Source organism: Orbicella faveolata, unplaced genomic scaffold (genome assembly GCF_042242905.1).
Source record: "Orbicella faveolata isolate gen_17 unplaced genomic scaffold, um_ofav_v1 contig_26, whole genome shotgun sequence".
Lineage (NCBI taxonomy): Eukaryota > Metazoa > Cnidaria > Anthozoa > Scleractinia > Merulinidae > Orbicella > Orbicella faveolata.
Window position 1 is genome coordinate 20,676,382 of NW_028301554.1, and position 27,428 is coordinate 20,703,809.

General features: G+C 40.1%; 1 protein-coding gene and 3 pseudogenes across 4 annotated transcripts in view; 2 read left to right on the forward strand and 2 right to left on the reverse strand.

Moving 5' to 3' along the window:
- LOC110041237 (uncharacterized) overlaps positions 1–2,606 on the forward strand; it is a 39,951-nt gene extending 37,345 nt beyond the window's left edge. For all 3 annotated transcript variants that reach the window (XM_089295200.1, XM_089295198.1, XM_089295199.1), the window contains 2 exons: positions 309–914; positions 1,459–2,606. In XM_089295200.1, coding sequence (XP_089151326.1) covers positions 309–914; positions 1,459–1,842 — 990 coding nt within the window. In that variant the 3' untranslated portion in view covers positions 1,843–2,606. The remainder of the gene's footprint in view (positions 1–308; positions 915–1,458) is intronic.
- Positions 2,607–2,691: 85 nt separating this feature from the next.
- On the reverse strand, positions 2,692–4,855 carry LOC149108484 (uncharacterized; annotated as a pseudogene).
- A 4,677-nt stretch (positions 4,856–9,532) lies between these two features.
- Positions 9,533–12,784, reverse strand: LOC149108485 (uncharacterized; annotated as a pseudogene).
- Positions 12,785–15,474: 2,690 nt separating this feature from the next.
- Positions 15,475–24,525, forward strand: LOC110069570 (uncharacterized; annotated as a pseudogene). The gene is made up of 3 exons (XR_016208998.1): positions 15,475–21,505; positions 22,484–23,086; positions 23,873–24,525. The product of XR_016208998.1 is annotated as an uncharacterized LOC110069570 (transcript).
- The last annotated feature ends 2,903 nt before the right edge of the window (positions 24,526–27,428 follow it).

Here is a 27,428-nt window from a genome sequence, read left to right on the forward strand (position 1 = left end):
ATTGGACAGTAGACAGACAGCCTCTTCCTTTATAGCTTTCCACCTTAGGTAATTCACGCCACAGAGAAAAGGCGCAAGAGCTTTGGAAAAATGACGGGGCAAATGTAACCTCTAGAGAATCTTGTTTCCGTGTTCCATAAAATCGTGCCTTAGTTTATTAATGTTAGTTAGTACACTAAGATTAATGCTGCTTTACCGGCTCTTCTCTCTGTTAAGCTCACCTTTTAGAGTTTAAAGATTTGAACGCTCGCCTTTTCACTCTGTGAAGTTCAATTAAGAAAGGTTTACCACGTTTTCATCTCTTTCAGCTTTTGCGTGGTTCTAGACTGTGGCTTGGACCCGGTGAAAAACTACAGGCATCATGGAAATCCCGTGATCCCGAGAGTGGCATCTCCAAAACTGAATACTGCGTAGGAACAGTTTCTGTCGGCTGTCAGGTTAAATCCATGACTGAATTATTCTCCAATGCAACAAAAGTCACCTGCAACGATTGCCAATTAAACCACCAAGGAACATACTACATCACTGTCCGAGTACAGAACGGCGCGGGCGTCTATACGGTGAAAACAACAGACGAAATAAAAGTGGACTTAACCCCTCCAATTGTTGCCAAAGTGATCCCAGTTAGCGACGTCACGTCGTGCGTTAACAACTGTACTTTGGTCTCCAACGTCACCCTTTTCGAAGACAGAGAGAGTGGTGTAAAATCATGCAGTTATGCTATACGAAACAGAAGCCATCTGGTAACCGACTTTGTAAATAATGGACTGCGCAAAACCGTGGAAGCCACAGATCTGCAGTTGGTGGCGGGTGAAAGGTACTACACTGCTGTGAGGTGCGAGAACAATGTTGGACTTGTCACAGAAAAAGTGTCTACCATACCAGTGTTAGTTGATGACACTCCACCCACGAAGGTAACTAAACATCTACTTGCTATCAGACAGTTTCAGTTCATGTCTAAAGTAGTCTCCTTCGCTACCGTTATTAGGGTCGTCACGCAACGCTTCTCTCGGGAAAAGCGTTGCGTGACGACGTTTGTGGCGCTCTACAGTCGGATCAACGATGGCAACATGCTCTGCCCAATCAGAACATGCTGTTTATACAACTGAACAAAAACAAAACTAAAACTAATTACGGCAATTAGCCTTTGGCATATTTTGTGGTGCTTAACACACGAATTTTCTACCCTTAGTTCTCCCCGGTTTATTGTCTTAATTTAATTTAATTTAGTATGCATGACTGGTCAGGTTTGATTACTTTGGTTTAAGTTTAGAGAACCTCAAACAAACATGCAGCAAACCAAAGGACGACACGAAGGCAGAAAATACCTCAACAATTCCAAGGACCAATCTGGCACATGCCTTTCGAATTCTTAACCAACAAATTCCAATGATATTTTAAACTGAAACTATTTTCAATCGCGTGCACTGAGCAAATGTTTCATTGCTTTCATCACAGGGGTCAGTGATAGTAAGTGCAGACCGCACGCATGACGTGTTTGGAATACACTCCAGCTGCCACTTATTCAACAAAACACTGCGGGCTCACTGGTTTGGTTTCAACGATGAACAATCAGGAATAAGTGGATTTCGCATTGCAGTAGGCAAGCATCCAAACACTACGGACATTCTGCCATTCCAGGACATCGGTGTCACGACAAACGTCACGCTCCCTCTAAACACCACAAGTGGGCTTTTTGAAGGCGACATCGTGTACGTGACCGTTGAATCACGCAATCCAGCAGGACTGGTAACGGAAAGTACATCCCCTCCAACAAGGTTGATTTCAGCAGACAGCGACAAGTACATGGCGGAAGGAGACTTCTACTGCTATAATGTGTAAATGAGTAATTTTAAGTTGACTGGAGTATTTTGGAGACAGCGTGTTAAGCTGAAAGAACGGTGTCATACATTTTTACACTTTGCTAAAATCGCGCTAGGAAAGCTGAAATCTTGTAATTTAGTTAGAGTTTGTAATGTTTCTGAAAGTTGACAGAGATTTTTTTCATTGCCTTGTATCTCTTAGTTTCTTTTCATAAACAAGAAGCGAACTAAACCAAGACGTACTCCAGTAGGTGACTTGGCCTGCGGACAAAAGAAAATAATTTTGCTACAGTAGTAGGATAAACACAACTCCCAGATCAAACAAACGCTGCAACATTACACGCAACATTGCACTCTCTAACAGAGAAAGTCCAAACAAAAAAAAACGGATCGTGCTTTTGGAAAGAGAGGAATAATCAGGAGGTCTAAAATAAAATGATAGCTGTGCTATACTATTGTAAGTAATGTTGCACCAGTCAATTTAATCCTTCTTGGATAAAGTGCGTGATTGTAAAAATTATCGTTGACAAAATGTCCCACGCTACAGTGAAGTTTCCCTTTCTTGCAATTGGTCATGGAAGTAAAGTAATTTTGTAGTTTACCAGGTCAATAACCAAGCAAAACGAAGCCGGGCGATTTGAGAAAGTAAATAATATAGAAATCCAGTTATTAGCTTAAAAAGCATGATTAACGTTACTAATAGGACTCGATGAGAAGCATACTTCTGTATAAAATTTTATTACTTTAGACAAGCGCAATAAAAGAAAAAAAGTTAGATTTTTACCCTAGAATGTTTCTTACCTTACATAACAGTACTTCTTTGAAATTACTATGGAAAACTTAAAGAAGTGGGAAAATTATAAGGCTCTGCCAAAAGAAAAATGTCAGGGGATATTACACCCAGCATAAGTTAGAATGCACAGAACGTTCTGTCTCAACAGAAGAAACATAAAAATGGGGCACTCGCATTCCAATTCCCCGGACCTATCAAATCATTCCCATATCCATCAATTACAGAAAGAAAATTACGGATGATTTAATTGAACGATTTGGTTTATGGGCTCCAAGTAAGGACAGTTACAAATTCGAATCCGGTGTAGCTTTGACGCGCTCACATCAAGATCTCGAAGGTTGGAACAAGAGTCTATAGCCAGGTTCTCTACACAAGAAACGTGCAAAGTAAATTTTCTCATACCAGAACAGCGCAGGAGTCGTAGCGCTCGAACTGTCCTGCACTTGAATCGCATATTGCGCTGCTTTTTCTTGTCTGCGAGAGAGCATTTCTCTATGATCACGTGCCCAACACATCAGTGGAGTTAATGACGACCAGACTAAGAGTCAAACCCGTCAAATACACCGTGTCCACATGCCGCGATGCATTGAGCTCCACGATCAGCGGTCTCTGCCAAGACTGTATGCCCGTGATTTTAATCATTTCAGCCTCGATGCAGTGGACAGCGATGCGATTGGCGCATCCAACATCGGAAATCTGACACTTCTTCAGAGAATCAGCCCAGATCTCCATATCGCTGCCGGCCACGTGTCTATTGTTCCTGTGTTTTTCGGGGCGAACGTCTCCAGAACATTTGAAGTATTCCAGTTTGGGACAGACGACTTTGAGCTTTGAGAGACTCATGGATACGTCACGGATTGTCAGCTGTCTAAGGCTACCGCAGTGCTCTCGGTCCAAGTCAATGACGCTCCAATCGACGGAAAGTTCCATTTGTTTAATGTTCGAACACTCCGACAAGAAATCGAGAAACGACTCTGCCTCAAAGGCGGGGCATTCGTACATCAGTAAGTCATGAATGCTCTTGCAATAAGCTTTGATTTTAGACAGGACACAGTTTCCTTGAAGGATAAATGAGAGGACATTTGTCGCACGGACTTCGACCGAGGTCAGATAATGACATTCCGAAATAAGAAGAACTTCTAAGCTAGGAAGCATGCACTTTAAACTCGTCACATTTATACTTGGTAAACCAGTTAGAAACAGCGTTGCGAGGCTATCGATCTAAGAACTAACGAATCTGACGCGGTATTGTTCATTACGTCTGTAACGGCCACAAAACGCTGCTTCAAACACTTGAAATTTTCCACATAACCCACCAGGTCCGCGATACTTACAGGAAGATAGTGTAAATCAAGGCTTGCAAGAGTGGAGGAGTGACGAGAGTTCATCAGAGCTTTGATCGGAGGAAGAGACGCAATGTCCTCAATGAGAAGTTCGTCCATGCCGTAAGGAGCACATTCAAGATTCAGCTCTTTCAGGTTAAGTTTATCTAGCACTGGAACAATTCCGTGCCGGCAAGGTTTGAATATGTTGATATTTAAAGTCAAGGATTCCAAAGAAGTAAACTACCGAGCAAGGACTTGCAAATCCCACACCCGTATTCCAGGCTTGTGGATTCGAAGGCGTCGGTGGCCAACCTGCAAACGTCTTCTCACATGCGCTCTGTAGTCATCTATAGTCAAGAACTTTAACACTGGCGCACTTTTTAAGGACTGCGCGAAAACTCTACTCCAAGAGAGCACCGGGACATCAAGCCTCGTCAAATTCGGAAGCGCCGTAAGTAATCGCCTGACTTCAACGCGAGTGAAAAACGGTTGATCCTCTGCTCATTAAATGACCATATCTTTTAAAACACAGGCACAATATACTCGCATAATCATCCTCGAAGTCCTGTCGCGCGTTTCGATCGTCCTGTAAGTGGATGTGTCTCCACAAAAGTCCGGTATTTTGAATGATACGCTGCCACCTTCGACATATCGTGCAATATATCGTGGAAGGTTTTCGTATATCGGATGGAGATAAGATAGTATCTGTGCTATGACCTCACCTGGTAGAATATCCATATTGTTCATTCAAAATAGCAGTGGCTAGACGACTTTTAAGACTCGACTTTCACAGTCGATTGTGACGGAAAAGTCGTTGAACAGTTCACGCGCGCGTGAATGCGTCTCGCGCGCGTTTGCATTACGCGTTATCATTTTCAAAAACGTCTCTGCGCGCGCTGTCAATGGAAAAAAGAGCTCGGAGTACTGGCAAGACTGGCGTCTGGCAGCTATTTGTGGTTACAAAATATAGCAGCATCTTGCCTTTGTGATCTTCTGTGCAAAAGAGGAGGGATATCCATTAGAAACAAGTACAGATGACAGATGTTTTTTTTTTCTCTCCAGCGATTACTGATGTTTTGGTCATGAGACGTTTAGCCCGGTCGTACAAACACTTCACAATAACGCGCTTTACTGACTGAGGGTGGTGTGAATCATAAATATAGATAAATGCATAAATGCAAATAAATAGATAAAATTAATTCTAATTAAACCATAGCTATAAAAGCTGGCCCAAGTAAATGCATTTCAGCATGTTCTTAAAATTGTCCAAAGATCTACTCTTACGAATACCTAGAAATGGACCTTGATCAATCATAGGCGTTGTGGACCATTTTACCACCGTTTTTGCACCAAACTGATAACCTTGTTTTTCGATTTGCGACGTCGGAATGTCGTCGATATCTAAACCTGATCATTGTGCGGAAAGGGCTAGCCTAGCACTACTATCAGCTTATCAAGAATATCTGATGACACTTAAATTGATGACGTCACAAGTGGTACAAAGAGCACGACCATTAATTACGCATATATGCGTAGTTGGTATTCAAAGGGTTAAGTCTAAATTGTACTGGCAGCTAGTGAAGCTTGAAAGGTACAGGCGATATATGATCAAAGCAGGAAACATTGCAAATAAGGCATGTGGCTGTGTTTTGGACATGCTGTAACTTAGACAATTGTGTTTGCGGCAAACCATATGATAAACTATTATTGCAAGAGTCAATTCTAGTAACTAGAGCATGCACTAACTTCTTAGTTGATTCAGTCGATAGGTACTTTCTTATGCATCAAATGTTCTGCAGGAGGAAAATAAGACACACCACAAATCTTAATCTTACGTATATATATATCTTACTAACCAAGTTCGAGGGCCGTACTGTTAGTTACGGACCGAGTTTTTTCCCCCATCGATTTATGTCCCAAGCGCGAAGCACGCTGGTCACAAATTGAAGGGAAAAAAGGGGATCCATAACTTAAAGTACGGACCGAGAAAACGAGGTTAGTAAGATATTTATTACATCTCTACTGTGCATCTAACGGGCTCGGCAACGATTTCTGTTCACGCGGAACGACTTCAAATTTCTGACGCACCTCGAAAGCGAAACGAGTCAATTTGAAATCGTTGTTAAGTGACTCTGAAGTCGTTAACAGGTTTTAATACACAATTTCAGAAGTAACAGAAAATTTTAAACTTTTATTTGCTAAACAGGTTAAGAAATCTTGACGATAAATCACGCAACATTTTGGCAGCAAAAACAGCTTCAATTTTTAGCAGGCCGTACAGTAGAAAACGGCCCGCTAAATTGACCAATCACAGCACGCGTACAAACTGAGAGATATAATAATATGTTTTTAACATGTTTTCATCATCGATATGGTTTTGTCCGCAACGGATCGCCATAGCAAAATGAGCTAAATTAAACTGGAAAATAATTGCTATTAACCAAATCGAAAAATGTAATTCAGAGAGAAGTTTGCAAGTGAACGGAAACTGATTAACTGGTTTTCTTTCACTGTGATGTCTACAGTGTGTTGGTGATGGAACTTGCACCAATGTAATGAGGCCAAATGGAACGATTTGTCGACCGGCTTTTGACATTTGTGATCAGCCTGAGAGGTACTAGCATTTATCACCACAAATTGGCTTCCTCGGCTGCAATAGGCCCTTTGCAGCTAGGGTCACATGACCAAATGTTTCCTAGAAAATTTTTGTATTATGGGCTATAACTTAAAGAATGCCAGAAATGGAAAGAGCGCATCGAAAATACCAAAATGACCAAGTTTGAGGCCCCTGGAATTAAAGAGTAAGTTTATACGACTGTTTGAATTTTTGGAAAATTTAGAAGATTTGTATGGAAAATGTTGCTGGAGAGCAAGGTCCTGCTCCCCAGCAACTTTTTCCATGCAAACCTTCTTATTCTTTTAAAAATTCGGACCTTCATAAAATCTCCTTCTTTAATGACTGGGGCCTCAAACTTGGCCATTTTGATATTTGCGACATGCTTTTTCCATTTCTGGCATTCGTTAAGTTATAGCCCATAATTTTATGAAAAATAGGTCACGTGATGCCTTAGCTGCAAAGGGCCTATATCATATTGAACTACACACTTCAAACACCTTGGAATTACTAACATACTCTTTCGTTGTATTGCCAGTGGAATGTTGTCACCTAATGCTCAATTCTAAGGGGTAATCCACATTAGTTACAGTAAAACGTTTGCTAGTGGGACGCCACGAAATTATATCATACCCTTGGTATTTAAAAACGTGACCTTGTTGAATGGTCGTTAGATGTTGGCCCTGGAGCTCTGTTTTTTATCTGGGTTCAGGCAGTGGTTTATTTTGTCTGAAGTTTAATGGGCTACGAAAATTTCTTAGGTAGTACCCTACCTTGAATTGAATGTGACATATCTAGGTGTTGTTTATTAAATGCCTTTCCTATTAACAATACATGTGCCTTGAGTACTGTAAATCATGTTTAGAATGTGTTGCTTAAACATTCATTGCAAATGATGTTTATAATGATGTTTATATATATGTATGTATGTATGTATGTATGTATGTCCCACTATATGTATGTATGTATGTATGTATGTATGTTTATATATATATATGTATGTATGTATGTATGTATGTATGTATGTATGTATGTATGTATGTATGTATGTATGTATGTATGTATGTATGTATGTATGGATGGATGGATGGATTTATGAAAACGGTGTTAAAGACTGAATCAGGTGTTTTTTGATTTATTTGTTTTTTTCATTTCTTTGTTTGTTTGTTTGTTGTTTTTTTTTTCTGCTTTCGCTATGACAGCAGCTTCTAAATCTTACCTAGCATGAAATGTAGAAACTCCTTGCCTCATGTTTCATTTATTTAGGTATTTTCATTATTTATCGTACCCCCCCCCCCCCCCCTCCTTTTCAATTTGCGTTAAGTTTAGCCCAGGCTACACTCGTCTGAATTCAGTTCGCCCGGTGACTCTGACAAGGAGCGACCGATTAGCGTTCTGTATTTGCTGTCTAAAGGAAGTCTGCCCGAGGACATCATTAAGTCCAATGAAGGTCTAAGTTTAACGATTTGCTAGTAAGCGTCGTCCATTATCGTACGTGAGGCGGGCCTGAGGAGATGTGTAAACTGTACGGGTCACATTTAGTCCCCTAACGGTAGGCCGTTTGCCCTGTGGCGATAATGTTGTGCTTGCTTTAGACAGCAAAACTCTTTAGCCACATCGATTTAGTGCTTAGACGTGCAATGAACTAGACATCTCTAGCTGCTGTTGGCGTCATTTGCTCTGAACTTTGATGTAGCTAAAGACTTAGAAAAAAATCTGTTGAAATCTGGATGTGCCATTCCGCGCTCGACAAAATTGAAGTACATCCGGGACATTGCTATTTGCGAGCAAAACATGGCCACGAGGAGAGAGAAGAACATGAGTTCAAGCGCTGATCGTGAGTAGAATTTCCCTGTTTTATCAATTTTAGGCGAACTGTCTGTGATTCGCTAGCGCGGAAGAAATTTATTTGCCTGGTTTCCGGGCCATAATTGACGTAACGACAACATGTTGAGTGTTCGCTTACTGCTAACTATGGCCTAGTTTGTTTGAATTTCAATCGATTCTCGATGTAGGAAGCTCTTGTTCAGTCCATTTAGGACGATGCAGGCCTTTAGAAAGCAATAGATTGGCTCTCCGCCGCGGTTTTGATATTTATACGTTCGTGTTGATTTAGACTCCAATTTCATGTTAAAAGCACACTTAATTAAATTGTACAATTCATGATTCAACGAAAAGACGGTGAATTTAGTCTTCCTGGCCTCAAAAGGCATACAGGAGAGTTATTTGCTGCCATTTGAGCTACGATAAGCCTCGTGGAAAGCTAGCTCAGGGACAAAATTGTAGCAAGATTATCAGTGACAAGTCAAATTCTATGGCTATGTTTTTGCGAATCCGGTCAGATATTGAGATGAAATGTCACGTAACGGCTACTTTGTGGCTGAAATATAGAGGTAAATAACCGATTCCACTGCTTACCATGCTCTTGTTAGCGTGACTGGCTAATTTAACCCACAGTAAAGACATAGTGAGGTCATTTAGGTGAAATCGCAGAGGTTAAGCCTGTCTAAATTAGTGCCGCGGCGAACCAAATGATCAATGTAAGCTCTAATTTAGCTTTGTTTGGCTCGTTCGACTCATTTGCAGCGACTTCAAAGGCTTGTATAGGCATGGTATGGACTCTATTAAGAGTACACGAGGTAGATAGCACTCTCGGTACGACATGGCCATATTTACGTACATTTTCTAACCGATTTTCCACAAACATGCCCGCTATTTTTGTGCAAAGTCTTCAACACAGTTTTCATAAATTCTCTCTCTCTCTCTCTCTCTCTCTCTCTCTCTCTCTCTCTCTCTCTCTCTCTCTCTCTCTCTCTCTCTCTCTCTCTCTCTCTATATATATATCTATCTATATCTATCTATCTATCTATCTATCTATCTATCTATCTATATATATATATATATATATCTATATATATATATATATATAGATATATATATATATATATAGTTAAGTGTAAGATGAAGCGTCATGAAGCAAACTTCTAACTGTTCCGGCTTTTAATGTGACGTTTCGGCCTTCGGCCTTCTTCAGATTGGAACAATATTTACAAGTTAAAAAATAAAACGTTAAAAATCCTAGTAAGTTTACAGATTTGCATGTATATATATAAGATCAGAAAAATGTAAATATAATTACATAATGCTATACCACCTGAAATAATAGATTACATAACAAGCTAATGTCAACTTACAAGAACGCGCCGGGTGATAAGATTACAACAATGTATCTGCGAGCGCCTTAATTACTAAGTGTATAATAGTCAGTCTAATTCTGTATTGTAACAAGCTAATGGCAACTTACAAGAACGCGCAAGTGATGAGATTACAACAATGTATCTGCGAGCGCCTTAATTACTAAGTGTATAAGTGTATAATAGTCAGTCTAATTATGTATTGTAACGGACGCGATTTTTGGATCTAAATTCCCGTCTTTTATTAAGACCATGAGGGCTGAGTGTAAATAGCTGGGAGGTCCAATAGGCCTCTCTGGTCAATAACAACTTATCAATATACGCAGCAACCCCCTGGCTAGTAATTTGTTCGATGACGATAAAATTAATTTCGGAAATTTCGTGCCTAGTACAATTAAAATGGACTGCAAGCTCACACGTCTTTTTGTTGGTGAGCATGGATGATTTGTGATTGCGAAAACGTACTTTAAATTCTGTTGTGGTGGAACCTACATACTGCAATTTGCATTTATTGCACGAGGCCAAGTAAACAACGTTTTTGGAAGAGCAAGACAATTTTTGCTTTATCTTGTAGACTCGACCTGTGGAAAAGCTTTTAAATTTGGAATCTTGAATTAAAAAATTTTTGCAAAGATCACAACGAGTACAACATTTGAAGCACCCTCCCATTTCGTTCTCTGCCTGGTTTGCCCCGTTGTCGCCACGAAATTTAGATGGTGCTAAAATATCTTTGAGATTTTTGGTACGGCGATATGCTGGAAAAATCGATTTAGATGGAAAAATTTCAAGTAATTCGGGCGACGATCTCAGAAGATGAGCATGTTTCTTGATAACTCTCTGAATATCAGGCAGGATAGGATTGTAGTCAAGAACTAACGGGAAAACTCTCTTGACAGGCTTGGCTTTTTTCTTAAGCAATTCTGATCTCTCAATACTAAGCGCTTTGTCGAATTGTTTGTCTACTAAAGCTGCATTATAGCCCTGGGACTTAAGATACCCTTTGTATTCAGCACACCTCTTGTTAAGAAAATCGTCAGAGGAACAATTACGTCTAATTCGTAGAGCAACCCCATAGGGAATAGCCCTTTTACAATGTGCCGGATGAGAACTTGAAAAAGGTAAATAAAGGTGACTATCTGTAGGTTTAGCATAAATATCTGTCTTAATAAAACCTTCCTGGAGGTGCAAAGTGAGATCCAAGACATTGAGGGTATGCTCCGAATAAACCAGCTCAAACTTGATGGTGGGATAAAGAGAATTGATGTATTCAGTAAACTCTAACAATTTAGGTAAACCATGTGGCCAAATATCGAAAACATCATCTCTATAGCGCCACCATAACATGGGTTTCACGGCACCCTCAGATTTAGCTTTCTCATCAATCAAACCCATTGCCAAGTCGGCATAACTACAAGCGTTTTTGGGCCCCATGGCTGTACCGTGTTTTTGCACAAAATTTTTTCCAGAAAATTGACAATTGTTGGTCTGGAGACAAATTTCAATAGCCTCTACAATGCAATCGGTTGATGGAAACTTATCAGATATAGAATCAAGAGCTTTTCTAACAGCTGAAATTCCTAAATTATTGTCAATGTTGGGAAACATAGCGACTACATCCCAAGACACCAGCAAGCACCCAGGTGGTAAGGGGCCTTTCTCGGAATTGAGAATTTCGATCTTGTTAATGAAATCTGTAGTATCTTTAACAAATGAAGGTATATTTTGAGCTAGGGGCTTTAGATAAAATTCAGTAAAGGCCGAAAGTCTTTCGATTGCCGTTCCGCAACAAGATGTAATTAGGCGGAGAGGGTTGCCTTCCTTATGCGATTTTACATTGCCAAAAGCCACTCCCGGTTTTGGTTCCAAATTGGCAACCCATGTGGCAATCTCTTGACTAATTTGGCCTTTACCTAACCAATCTCGACCCCAATTTTTGATCTTTTCAAAATGCTCCATGGTAGGGTCATAGTTAAGTTTATCATAATGGAGATTGTTGTTAAGTTGCTCAAACATCTTATCCTGATATTCATTCTTAGAAACAATAACAAATCTGGATCCCTTATCTTGAATTCTAAACACATTATCACTAGATTTAAGTTTACTTAAGGCTAACCTTTCCTCTTTCGTCAGATTGTCTTTGGCTCTTCTTAAGTTTTTGGGCTCAAGAATGTCTTTCTTAACATTGTTTAAGAAAAGTTCGACTTCAGGAAAGCTGGACTTTGGAGGCATCCAATTGCTAGTAGAAGGGATTGATGGAAGTCGTTCATCTACGTTTGGTTACTTTCGTCAGAATCTTTGTCATGATGGAATACAGCAAGACGAATTCGTCTCTCGAATTTGTCCAAGTCATCGATAGTTTTTTGCCAGTTAACATCTTTAGGCGCCGGGCAGAACGCTGGCCCCCTCACCAGAAGGGATTGTTCAGCCTCCGAAAGTTCACCAGATGTTAAATTAATGGGTTGTAAATCCGGTAGATTCTCATCGTTAGCAAGCGGTAAACTGGCTTGATGCGGATTGGGGTGTGGTGCCGTTCTTCCTAGGAGATTTCTAGTGAAGCGCCGTTTTCTGCTCCTGGATTGTCCAGTTCGGTGGTTATGGTGGACTTCTTCTTGTGGTGGATTGTAGGGTGTGGCCAATGTATATTTACGGCGGGCTTTCTTTAACAGATCGAATTCTAATCTCTCCATATGTCTCCGTGCTGTTCTCCAAATTGTTTTAGCAGCAGTTTCGTCATAGCTCTCAAAAAGTTTTTCGCGTTCAAAGTTTAACTGCCTTTGTAACGATTTTGTTTTGGACCATGCTGCTTCAGAAACTTCCCGCAGGATGTTAGATGAGGCTGCAAGCAGATGTTGTTTGCAGGATTCTTGTAAATTGCCATTGTCTTTAACAAGTTGAAGGTCAAATGATAACAAAAGGCCTTTAGGAATTCGGCTTCTCTTGGTACATCGAAAGAGAAAGTTGCTGTGATGTTTATAACGAACCAGTTTGTTCCACGTGTTGAATAATGATGTTGGAATGCCAGACGACAAAGCCATCGGATCGTAGTAACGATGCGCGGTAAACCAGGATAAAATGTTCAGGCAGAATAATATGGTTTTCCAAACGGTGACTTCCAGTAGAAGGATCAAAAGATACCGTGCTTCAATGTGAATATTAGTTAAGTGTAAGATGAAGCGTCATGAAGCAATCTTCTAACTGTTCCGGCTTTTAATGTGACGTTTCGGCCTTCGGCCTTCTTCAGATTGGAACAATATTTACAAGTTAAAAAATAAAACGTTAAAAATCCTAGTAAGTTTACAGATTTGCATGTATATATATAAGATCAGAAAAATGTAAATATAATTACATAATGCTATACCACCTGAAATAATAGATTACATAACAAGCTAATGTCAACTTACAAGAACGCGCCGGGTGATAAGATTACAACAATGTATCTGCGAGCGCCTTAATTACTAAGTGTATAATAGTCAGTCTAATTCTGTATTGTAACAAGCTAATGGCAACTTACAAGAACGCGCAAGTGATGAGATTACAACAATGTATCTGCGAGCGCCTTAATTACTAAGTGTATAAGTGTATAATAGTCAGTCTAATTATGTATTGTAACGGACGCGATTTTTGGATCTAAATTCCCGTCTTTTATTAAAGTACGTTTTCGCAATCACAAATCATCCATGCTCACCAACAAAAAGACGTGTGAGCTTGCAGTCCATTTTAATTGTACTAGGCACGAAATTTCCGAAATTAATTTATATATATATATATATATATATATATATATATATATATATATATATAGGCAATTGTGGAAAACGAGGACGGACAACTTCGAGCGAAAAAAATATATATATACAGTAAAAAATCTAAGAAATCTAAAAAAAAGTTTAAAAATTTAATAAAAATAAACGTTTCGGTCAAAGACCTTCATCAGTTGCAGTGCAAGTGAATAATAAATTACAATAACCTTAAATAAGTTTACAGTATAAAAAATGACATCATATTACAAAGATGATTACATAACAGGGCGTGGTAACACATGAAAACGAAAAAATTAACCAATGATAAACAATCGGTGATTACTAAGCGAGATACTATGACAATGCGGTACAAAACTCAAAAGACACAAACCAAATAAGAATAAATAATCGAATATAATACAAATAAGATTAATATCAAAAAAGTAACGCGATTCGTCGAGTCAGCCGAAAGTGTGAAGGGACCCGCGTGTAAAATATTCAATGTTCAAAAAAGGCGGTCCCAAAATCCCCAAACAAAGCCCTTGAAACTATCCAAAATCCAAGCCCTGACCTTGGATCTTGTTAGCTTTGTTAGCGCTAGGTTTTCTCAGGGGCCCCCATCGGGGAATTTATTACATTATTGTTGTTTAAGGGCCCTGTTTAGGGCGCCCGTTGTGCCTTGCCGCGGCATAGTTTCAAGGGCTTTGTTTGGGGATTTTGGGACCGCCTTTTTTGAACATTGAATATTTTACACGCGGGTCCCTTCACACTTTCGGCTGACTCGACGAATCGCGTTACTTTTTTGATATTAATCTTATTTGTATTATATTCGATTATTTATTCTTATTTGGTTTGTGTCTTTTGAGTTTTGTACCGCATTGTCATAGTATCTCGCTTAGTAATCACCGATTGTTTATCATTGGTTAATTTTTTCGTTTTCATGTGTTACCACGCCCTGTTATGTAATCATCTTTGTAATATAATGTCATTTTTTATACTGTAAACTTATTTAAGGTTATTGTAATTTATTATTCACTTGCACTGCAACTGATGAAGGTCTTTGACCGAAACGTTTATTTTTATTAAATTTTTAAACTTTTTTTTAGATTTCTTAGATTTTTTACTGTATATATATATTTTTTTTTCGCTCGAAGTTGTCCGTCCTCGTTTTCCACAATTGCCTACAAATTTCATTACTCGAGGTTTGGACTACGAATCCTTTTGGATCCTTCTGGCGCGTGGCATCCCTGTTGGCTCGAAGCATCTTAACTTTATATATATATATATATATATATATATATATATATATATATATAAACGTTTGATAAAGCAAGGATGGACAACTTCTGACGGTAAAAAAAGTTAAAAAGTTAAAAATTTAATAGAAAAACGTTTCGGTCTTAGACCTTCATCAGTTACAAGAGAAAAAGGACGAAAACTAAGTTTAAATACGGTTACAGTGTGGGAGATTACGTAACGAAATGAAAAATACAATATTGTGCTATTAATACATCGTGATTAATACAATACAGGAAGAAAATGCAAAACGAGAAATACAATGCTGTACTATAAATTGCGTCATACAGGGTGATAATTAATAGGCCAAACGAAAAGAATACAATACTGTGCATAAATTACATTATAGAGCTCTATAATGTAATTTATGCACAGTATTGTATTCTTTTCGTTTGGCCTATTAATTATCACCCTGTATGACGCAATTTATAGTACAGCATTGTATTTCTCGTTTTGCATTTTCTTCCTGTATTGTATTAATCACGATGTAAAAGAAAAGAATACAATACTGTGCATAAATTACATTATAGAGCTCTATAATGTAATTTATGCACAGTATTGTATTCTTTTCGTTTGGCCTATTAATTATCACCCTGTATGACGCAATTTATAGTACAGCATTGTATTTCTCGTTTTGCATTTTCTTCCTGTATTGTATTAATCACGGTGTATTAATAGCACAATATTGTATTTTTCATTTCGTTACGTAATCTCCCACACTGTAACCGTATTTAAACTTAGTTTTCGTCCTTTTTCTCTTGTAACTGATGAAGGTCTAAGACCGAAACGTTTTTCTATTAAATTTTTAACTTTTTAACTTTTTTTACCGTCAGAAGTTGTCCGTCCTTGCTTTATCAAACGGTTTTAAATTCATTTTTGCGGTGAGGCTTGGACTGTGAATCTTCATTGATCCTCCTGACGCAGTGGCATTCTTTGTTGGCTTGAGGCATTTTATAACCGTTTTATATATATATAGATAGATAGATAGATAGATAGATAGATAGATAGATAGATAGATAGATAGATAGATAAAGTACCTTACATAATGTGTCATGCAAAGGTGTGATGGGGTCCTTGGAACATGTCCTGGAGCAGTGATCGATGATATTGTCTCGAGAACTGGCAGCCTGCAAACAATGGACTCTGATTTCTAGTCAGCAAGGACCTATCAGTATATCCAAGACAAGCTATTTGTGAAGATTGTGGGATTTTCAACGTCATGTGGACAACTTAATCTCAGATGGTTTGTTCTATCAGGAACTTCACCTTGCTCTTTTATTTCACCAGTCAATGGTACTCTGCCAGACACGACTGTACACCAGACTATCACTGGACTTTTGCTTCAGGATAACGCAACTTACAAAGTGTCCATAAAAGCATCTGACGTGAGAGGGAAAACTTATCAACCTGTCTGCAGCAGTGCTATAGTCGTGGATACATCAAAGCCTCAAGGTGGGTGGATCCGAGATGGTTCTGGAACGGACCTGAGTTATCAAGCTTCAACACTATTGCAGGCGAACTGGGGAGGAGTGCAGACAAGACATGGTGTTGCCAAGTATCAATGGAAAGTGCTCCTTACTTTGTTTAACACCAATCAAACCACCGAACTAATGTCTTTTACCAACGTAAATCTAAAGACTAACGCAGGAAAGACCTTCAGCAGCATGACAGATGGATCTAAAGCGAGATTTGTCGTTCGTTCATTCACAAAAGCAGGCCTGTTTTCTGACCTCACAAGTGATGGAGTTGTCATTGACACCTCACCACCAGAAGCTGGGAAGATATACGACGGGAATCAACGTGGTGTAGACATCAAATATGCCAAATGGACTAATGCTTTTAGTGCAACCTGGGACCGCTTTACTGATCCACATTGTCCCATTTCAAGATACACTTGGGCGGTACAGCGGCAAGGTGCGGGACTCATTACTTCATTTAAGAACATAGCACTTAACCGCTCTCCTACAGCAACAAACCTAAATCTTGTTTCTAAAGAAAGCTACTGTGCTGTCGTCAGAAGTTATAATGAAGCTGGACTCTTCACTCAAATCAGGTCAGACTGTGTGCTAATAGACCATGATGCTCCACAAGCTGGCACCGTTAACGATGGACACTTTAGTGACGTTGACTACCAATCAGAGGACACCATGATAGCAGCGAACTGGAATGAATTCACAGACGGGAACAAAGGAAGTGGAATTGTGGAATACAAGTACATGATATCAGACAGCAATGGAAACATAACTGTTCCTTGGACATCGGCAGGAAATGCGACGAGCATGGCACATAATGGTTTGACTTTGAAAAATAACACTATGTACTTTGTGACTGTTAAAGCAATTGATGCAGTAGGTCTGAGCATTAATGTCACTGGTGATGGCATCAAGATCACTTCAACTCATCCTGTTTTCACTGGCCGAATTACAGTAGCTGGAGAGGAAGACTTCATAAACGGAACGCCATGTGTTTACATACCAAGTGTTTCGTCAGTAACAGTGCGATGGGTTGGTTTCTCTGATGCACACAGCGGAATTCAACGATTTGACTGGCTATTCTTCCTTCTAGCCAGTCACCATCAAGCTTAGACTTCAAAACAGTCCCTGGATCCAATATGCCAACATCTGGCACATTCAGCAGCTTAGCATTAACTCAAGGTAAAGGTTACTACGTTATTATAAGAGCCTACAATGAAGTTGGATTATTTGAAGATGGTTATTCAGTCCTTGTAATACCTGATGCCACCCCTCCAACCCCTGGGGATGTGTTTGATGGACAGACGCCCGAAGTTGATATTGACTATCAGGCTGACTCGAAGCATGTTTATGGTTCTTGGACAAAGTTTCCGGAGGCTGACACAGCTATTAAATGTTACTACTATGCTGTAGGGAGCTGCTTAACAGGAAACTATCACCTAACTGAAAATCAGTTTATTCCAGTGAATCCACCAACTGCAAGATCATTTCTATTAACAAACATCTCACTGGTCAATGGCCAGCAGTATTGTATTACAGTCATGGCTGAAAACAAAGCAGGGTTGCTTAGTTTGAAAGTGTCTTCGGATGGCTTTCTCGTTGACCTGACACCTCCCAATGTACGAAAGGCGCAAGTACAGGACGGCAACACAGGTTCAGACATTGATTACCAAGCCAATAACACGGCACTATCAGCCGAATGGAGTGGCATCATAGACCCAGAGTCTGGGATACAGTCATACGAGTATGGAGTTAGCTGGTGTACCTGATGTTGTTCCCTTTCGAAACACTGGACTTAACTCTTCTGCTGCTGCAACTGGTCTATCTCTGGCTGATGACGTCTATTACTTTATTGTCTGTGCGGTGAACAATGCAAGACTACGCAAATGCATCAGCTCTGATGGTGTGCTCATTGATTTGAGTCCTCCAAGCTATGGTGTGGTGTATGATGGGATTATTGAACCGGATCTTAAGTATCAGTTCTCTTTGTCACACATAGCTGCAAACTGGGAAGGGATCTGGGACTTGGATAGCGGTGTTGAGAAATTCGAATGGAGTGTTGGAACCACTGTGCATGACAAAACCAGTGTTCTGAACTATACCGATGTTGGTCTTTCAACGCATGTGAGAAGTCAAACAGCTCTTCGTTTACTGAGTGGAACAAAATATTATGTGCATTTGAAGGTGACAAATCAGATTGGAGCAGTTAGGGAACTTGTTTCAGATGGTGTCATTGTAGATGGATCTCCACCAATACCGAGTACAATTTATCCTGGATTTGGTTCTCAAGGTGAGTGGAAATACAGCAAGCAAGAAAATGCTTTCTACTCTGCTACTACATCAAGTGTTGCAGTTTATTGGAACAGATTCTCCGAACCTGAGAGTGAAGTTTGGTACTACAAGTGGGCTATAGGTACAAGCAAATGTGGTACACAAGTTCAAGCACTCACAAACATCGGCCGATCAAACTATGCCAACACTACAATGACAGACATTATCTTCAAACCTGGTGTAAAATATTACATCACTGTAATTTCCAGGAACCGAGCTGGTCTTGTCTCAAGATCATGCTCTGATGCATTAGTCTTTGACAGCACTCCGCCTCTTCCGGGAAAAGTTCACATTGGACAACCATCAAGCAGAAATGAAGGGAAAACATTTTTAAGCAACAGCAGTGTCTCCATTTTATGGGACGAATTTAAAGATCCAGCAAGTGGAATCAAGTGGTGCAATATTTCAGTGGTTGACCAGGCTGGGAACATTTTCTTCTCTGCAATGGCAAATACCTCTTCAGGCAATATAACGGTTCCGCGCAGTATTGCATTTCGTTGTGGTGAATACAATGCCAGCGTTGAATGCGTAAACAATGCAGGTCTTACTTCTTCATCATCTTCAGTATTTGTCATCGACAACACACCACCCATTCAGAATGGTCCCATTATAGCGGGTGTATCACGTGATCACTCTTTCCAGTATCAATCAGACATAAGTTCAATTACTGCATCATGGCCCTCATTTACAGACCTTGAAAGTGGTATAGAGAAGTACTATTTTGCCATTGGTACCAAGCCTTACCAAGACGATGTCATAAGGTTTGAAAACATAGGTTTGGTCACTCGGATAACCAAGACTGGCCTTAGCCTTTCACATGGAGAAACGTATTTCATTACAATCATGGGAAAAAACCTGGCTGGATTAAACTGCAGTGTTTCCTCACTTGGTGTCATAATAGATACAACTTTGCCCCTTGCTGAGAACGACGATGTCCAAGATGGTTTACACAATAATGATGTCGACTACTTTCCCCCAAATGTTGGACTATCAGCACAATGGGTAAATGTTACAGATCCTAAAAGTGGCATTATGCATAGCGAATTCTGCCTGGGGACAAAACCACTAGGCTGTCAGATCAAACCAATGACGAGCACTGGGGCCAAAAAATCTTTTACTTGTCCAGAATGTACCGTATATGAGGGGGAGAGGGTGTATGTAACAGTCCGTGTGACCAATGGTGCAGGGCTATCTAGAACACTCACCTCTGATGGAATGCTGTTAGATGTCAGTCCTCCAGTAATGGGAGATGTTACTGATGGGAGCCACATAACTGGACTTGACTACAATGTTGTACTTGAGGACTGGAATATTTCTATGTCTTGGTTTGGTGTGGCGGACACTGAAAGTGGTGTGCGATCATGTAGTTGGACCATTGAAAACAACAGTGGAGTCATTTTGTTTCAAAAGAAAGTCACTAACGACTCCATTTACGAAGAAAGAAGTGTTTTCTCATACAACAAGACGTACAGAGATCTTCAGTTGATTAAAAACATGACTTACTTTAATGTGTTGAGTTGCTTGAATACAGCAGATATGCAAGCCACTGTCCGGTCTAATGGCTTTCAGGTGGAATCTGTTTGGCCTATTCCAGCTCATGTTCGAGATGGCTCAGTGCCAGGGATAGATCTTGTTTATCTCACTAACACGAAAAAGGTTGGTGCCAACTGGAACCCTTTTTTTGCGGACGCCAAGGATCCTATTGTAGACTATGAGATGGCTATTGGGGCAGCTGAAGGCCGAGAAGATGTTCTTCACTTTGTGAGTGTTGGCTTGAAGAGGAGTACTGAGAAAGACTTGGCCCCAGACATTCCAGCCTTTGATGTTTTGGCAAGTGGTAAAAAATATTACACAACCATAAAAGCCACCACCAAAAGTGGTCTATCGTCGATGCAACATTCTGATGGATTCATAGTAGATCCTAGCCCGCCTCTGATCGAAGACAGAAGTTTCAGTGTCGCACAAACTTGTCGATCAAGGAATGCAAACAATTGAACTAAGCGTTTCTTGGAATGGTGTTGAAGATAACGAAAGTGACATCAGTAGCAGCGGGTATTGCCTTGGTGTAACTCGTCTCACATGCAGGAGTGGCCTTGTGCAAGCAGGTGCTTCTACATTTGGCACTGTTGGCCCCTTCAGACCTGATCCATGGGCTGAATATTTTGTCACGGTTGTTGTTGTAAATGGAGCTGGTCTAAAAACGGTCATGTCATCAAAGAAATTAGTTTTTGACACGTCACCTCCACACAAGGGTACTGTAATTGATGGAATCGACCTTGATATTGATTTCACTAATTCAACGAACTTCTTTTCGGTTCAGTGGCATGGTATCGAAGATGAAGAGTCTGATGTTGCCAGTTGCTCCTGGGCGCTAATCGAACAATCAATCTCGGATGACAGATCGGTATTTGGAAATAGTACTGCAGTGTTAAGGAAAGCCGTGGAACGGGAAGGAAACCTCACTCAAGCAAATCTTAGTCTTGTCCCAGGCGCTCGCTACATCAGCGAAATCACGTGCTTCAACGGCGATGGCTTCGGTAGCACTTCTTCCTCTGATGGTGTCATTGTAGATGTTACATCACCAAATGCTGCTCTAGTTCACGATGGATCATCTCTACTAGCGGACGTTGATTATCAGTCATCAACTACTTCGGTAGAAGTAGTGTGGAATCCCTTTGAAGACCAAGAAAGTGGAATCATGGAGTACCACTGGGGCCTAGGAACCACTCCTGATGACACAGACGCGATGAACTTTACCGCAGTAGGAAAAATGACGTCAGGGAAGGCAGGAAACTTATCACTGACCCATGGTGTGAGGTATTATGTCACAGTGGAGGCTGCAAATGGCGCTGGCATGACGTCGCGTGGTTGGTCTAGTGGTTTTGTAGTTGACGTCACTCCTCCTGGATTAACTGAGGTAATTTAAAACAGTTAGCAACTTTCACCAAAGCGGAGGCATTTCTCTCCGACGCTGAGGTGAACAACTGATGTAATCAAAGGCGGTCTAAGACGCTAATTTTGTTGTAAAATCAAGGTCATTCTTACCTTGACAGAAAAGCCAGTTGTTTAGCCAGATGTTCCCTTTTGACTACTTTGCCAGGCTAGTACACTAGTACACAAAATTTGAAAAGTGAATTGTTTAAGGCTAGATTTACCGTGCTGAATATATTTTGAAAAACATATCGTTTAACACTTTTTATGTAATATATCAAACGCGAGAGACCGTGTTTCATCGGGATACCCAAACACCGAGAAGAGATTTGAAAATACGACACGCAGTGGAATATTTACCACGAAATTCGAGATGTAACTTTGGATAACCGATGAAACACAGTGTCGATTGTTTGATATATCTTCTCAATCGAAACAAAAACAAAGGGGTAAACAGAGAAGTAAAATCGTCAAAATCTATGCTAATTAAGACCGGGTATCCAAACCTCCTTCACGGCTGGGATTTTCTTTGTTTTAACTTGATGAATTATTAATGAGTCTGAGAATGTTCCTACAACAGTTGACGTCAGGTTGACGATTAGAATAAAGAGTAGCTCTTAACATGAAAAAGGAAGACAAAAGACGAAAAATTGAAGAACAAAAAAAAAACGCTTCGAGCTTGGTATTCATTAGTTTGTCGGCCTGAGTAATAAAGAAGTCCTTGTTATTTATTTTCCTTCCAGTTTCATATCTGATAACATTTTGTTCGTATAACCTTTTAAAAAAACCTGCTCTTGGCCTCTCGTTGATGAAAACAGGTTAAACTTCTTCAAGGCTGTCAAGGAAAGCTAAACATGGCAGGCGATCAGAGACCCACAGAGAAGCCAAAACAATAAGGCTTTTTGAAAACTTCGACTGCGGTTAAAGAATGTACTTAAGTGGACGCCTCTTGTTCTTAATGTAGGTAACAGCTGGTTCAAAACTTTGGATTGGTCCTGCAGACAGTCTGCTCGCCACCTGGAAGTCACAAGACCTGAAGAGCGGAATAGACAAAACAGAATTTTGCGTCGGAACATTGCCTGTAGGGTGCCAGATAAAATCAATCACCGAAATACTCCCAAACTCGACAGACGTGACATGCAGTGACTGCGTCTTAAGCCATTATGGGACGTACTACCTTAGTATAAGAGTAACAAATGGTGCTGGCCTTTTTACTGTAATTGCGATAAACGGAACCAAAGTCGATCTGACGGCTCCTTTCCTCAGTGATATCGTCCCACAGTTCTCCGTCATGTCGTGCAGTACAAATTGCACCCTAGTTTCAAATATCACTGGTGTCCAAGATGATGAAAGCGGTGTCAGACTTTGTAGCTTTGCGATAAGAAACAGTACTGACTTTGTGACTGATTTTATAGAAAATGGGTTAAGTGCGACTGTCATGGCCACAGGTCTACAATTGCTACCCGGACAAAGTTATTACGCCGTGGTGAGATGCGAAAACAATGCTGGACTTTACACAGAGATGGTATCTTCTCCAGTCCTTGTTGACGATACGCCTCCTTCAAAGGTATGGTTAGTTCCATATAGTGTATTCAGTTAAACTTATCAAAGAAAGAAATTCCTTCCTTCCTTTGTACAAACACAAATACAGTGACCATCACAAGGGTCATTAGAGTATTCAAGTGCTATCCCCGTCTCCAACTGTCAAATGACATACTAGTCCACTCCTGGTTACCCCAGCATTCTGTAGGGTATACCTATAAATTTTCTGGTATACGTCCTCATTTGATAGTAAGGGTTTTTGAAGACAATTCACATTACAAAATACAGGTAAACGTGAATGACGTTTCAACCGCTCTTCCGTTTTTACCTTCAACATTTAACTTGAGAATGACCGAAGAGCGGTCCAAACGTCGTTTACTTTTACCTGTATTTCTTACTGACTCATTTGATAATTACAATTTAAACTCTGAGCTCCAGTTACTCTAAAGATGGGTAACGCCATTCACTGGATAGGTCACTATCCATTGAACAGTGTACACCTCCAGCTGGTTTTGCTTACAAGTTCACTTGATAGCGCGTCATCCGGCGGACAGCTTTTTCCACCCTTTGAGCAAACAGGCCAGAGTGGAGTGTGACACTGAGGCTTAAAGTAACTGTTTTGGCTTCTTTAACATTTAGCAAAGTGGCACAATGTAGTGTCAGTTCACTTCTGTCTCCTTTCGAAATTACTACGCGAAATGGTCACCTTTATCAGCCTTGGCACTATAAACTTCTTTACGATTTATTCCAGTGATACGAGACTAGATTCGTCGAGTGTATTAGTCAATTCTTTTGCGTTTTCTTTTTCAAGGGCTCCGTAATTGTAAGTGAAGACCGTACGCATGACGTTTTTGGCATACATTCCAGCTGCCATCTCTTCAACAGAACACTGCGGGCTCACTGGTACGGTTTTAACGACGAAGAATCCGAGATAAGCGGTTTTCGTGTTGCTGTTGGCAAACAGCCAAACGCAACCGACGTGTTGCAGTTCCAAGAAGTTGGCCTGGTGACAAATGTTACTCTGCCTTTGACCAACATCAGCACGTTGTTTGATGGTGACATCGTTTACGTGACAGTTGAATCACGCAACGACGCAGGCTTGGTTACTCAAAGTTCGTCACCTCCTACAAGGTTGGTTGCAGCTGACAATGAGGAGTATTTGAGAGAAGGAGATTTTTACTGTCTGAACTTTTGAGTGCCAAAACTGTTAATGAGTAGAAACTATGCTACAAATTAGTAAAGAGGTATAATCAGGTATGTCAGAAGTTTGAAAATAGTTTATCCCTTTAGTATAGGTTAAACGAACGCAATTGAATTAACTTTGCCAATGTGATTATACAACGTAGTATAAGTTGGGACTAGTAGCGGCCGATGCTTATTTTCTGCATATGGTCAGGAGACGTGTATGGAAAAACATTTTAACAATGTACGATATTTACCCGAATAAAGGCTTCTTCTTTCTGACACTGGTTTCTTTTCTACCTGCGTGCGTGTGTACTGTAAGGGTGCGAGTGTTTCTACAAAAACGATATAAGAAGCTTAGCAATCCCTTGTCTAAAACTGAATAGGTCTCTTCGCAGGGTTTCGTTCGAAATTTGAGCGGCGATAAGAAAGTCCTTGACTGCTTGCGACCACTGTATAAAACAGCAATATTGACATGAAATACAAAACATTAGTCAAGTAAAACGTCTCAAAAAGTTGATTTCGATGATAACAGGAGATAAGTGATTATTATGTGAAGTACCTAGCACTAATTAATCCCAATCTCAATGGGTTCTTGCGTGTTCCGTATTTTATGTTGTCTCTTCCATTTACCAAAAGAACATTTACATGTTTATCAAAGGGAAATATTGCTGAATGCCCTTGGAAAGGCCTTGAAGAAAAGATCTGATACCTGTTTGAAACATGCACAATACGGTTCTCAAAGCGAAGGGATATGGGTAGGGGCGTACTCATAAATGTATGAGTCTGCGCTATACACGCACTGAAAAAGCTGCATATATTTTTTCTTTGATCCTATTTTAACACTTGAAATTTCTTATAACTAAAAAGTGATGTGTTTGACCCCCATTTGCAGAAAAGCGCTCTGAAGCTCCATGGTCTTTATACCACTTGTGACATTACTTTTCACCGCAGGATAGATATCTGATAAAAAAAAGTAAACTAAGATCTTGGAAAGCATCCGAAACTGAGCTCGATAGGAGGACTTGACTTGGAGATACAGGAAATAAACCTTCTACTTTGTCCTTTAAAATTCGAAGGAAAACTTGTTCGACATTCACCACCAATGAAACTTTCCTTTAAAATATTTTCATTTTACTGTACCTCAAAGCAGAAACACTCCCACGTCCCGACGCAGTAAAAGTCAAGTCAAAGGCCAGAAAACACACAAAAAAATGAGAGAGAAAAAGAGCGAGAACATATAACAGGAGACAAAAATCTCAAAATTTAAGCTACTGGGTCGGGAGCTCAAATCCTCCTCCGTCCCACATTCAGGACATACTGAACATTTCACGTACACGGAAATCAAAATGATGATATCAGTTTATTTTTATGTCAAAAGAGCAACAGTATTACCTCTTGTTTTTTGTTCCCTACAATTTTAAGGTTGTGTTCAACGTGTAAATGCAACATTCCCAGGGAACATTGCCCACTGTCTCTTCAAAAACTATGCTAATTTTTCTCCACCAATTCGCACGTGTGTTTTTAGGCAAAATGTGAATATTAATTTTGGCTGTTGCAGTCCACGTTTTAATTTGATTTACGAGCTTTGTAACAAGCAATTCTACTGATTCTTTAGCTCGAAGGGAGTTCTTTCAACCAAGGAGAGTTCAAGACAGAAGAAGTTCTAACGTGGTTCCTTCTTCCTCTTCAAAGCTTACTGAACAACTTCTATCGGGTGAAGACAGCGACGATAACTTAAAACTGGAAGCAAACTGGAAATTTGACTGTGGTGGCAGTTGATATTTAAAGGTGAACAAACGCTTCTTTCTTCTTTTATGATGTTGAATCAGTAATAATATAAGGGAAGTCTAAATGATGTTCTTAACGATGCGAATTGCGAATTGAATGCAAGAGTCTGAGAAGATTTCCGTTAACACCATATTTAATTGTGTACAATTTTGAAAGCCTCATTCTGCTCATAGTAGCTACAATACATCACTGGACAAATTTAGTTGGAAACATGCGAAAACTGCAAGTTATGATCGCCTTAAGTCACCAGTACCGCCATTTCCTCTTTCAACAATATTGGGAAATGAAAAGATACCATTAGAAGGGATTGGAAAGTTCTACATCAGTAGCGACCACTGACGGAGAGGTGCGAATGGGGCCAAATTAATATTCAAGCAAGGTTCTATCAGCTAAAATCAGACCCAAAAAATTCTAGCGGCCCGGAACGTACCACAAAATGGTCTTTTTCGCCACATTTGATAAACAAAACACCAAGAGAGTTCCAAACGGGTTTTGCATTCACCTGAGCTTTCGTTATTCATCACGTGTCTTTCATAACCTGAAGAAAGACTGCATTAATTCTTTGGAAATGGGGAGCAAAAAAATAAAGGGATCGCGAAAGAAATTATACACGTGTTTGTAAAAGAAATGAGAGAGACCAGTCCAAAAAAAAAAAACCTTTCCCAAAATTTCCCTCCCCCCCCCCCCCCCCATCCTAAAAATAATCGTTACAAATCAGTTTATAACCCCTAGAAGTCCTCAGATTTCAAAGATAATCTTGGTAACCTCCATCACATTTACATTTGAGTAACCCCGCCTGAGAAGTCTAGTGTTCTGGTAGGGCATGTGATCTTTTAAACTGCTTCCTGTCTGTCGTTGCGTTCGTGGCTGCCTTAACGTACGCGTTGGTCAGTAACGTAGCTTTAGGCTTGTTGAATACTGATTAGGTTGCAGTTACACTACCAACTGATCGGGGATCGGGGTGCATTCAACTTTACATGGCCCTGGAAGGATAAACTTCACTCTTTCGGACAATATTTGTTTGCTAAAATATTCTTCCTAGTTGTCTACCGCTAGAAAATAGATATCTGGTGGACCAAGGGTGACATTCCCACTCAGTATTATTGTTAAAATATAAATCACGAAGGGCTTTGTATTTCGTGGTCAAGCTAAAGGATCAGAAACGGCTCGCTTGTCTAATATTGGGATTTAATTTCGAAAGAGATTGAGCGGTAACGGCTCAGTGTGCCCGCTTGAGCGATTCTACGTAAATCCGCCGCGACGAGAGTACAATAAAACGTTTTCCTTCTAAACTTTGATTATTACCCGTGCATCGGATAAGCTACAACACTTAACGGACTGTTGACCTGTATTTTGCAATTAGGCTTTTGTAGGTCTTTGTAGGTACAACTCGC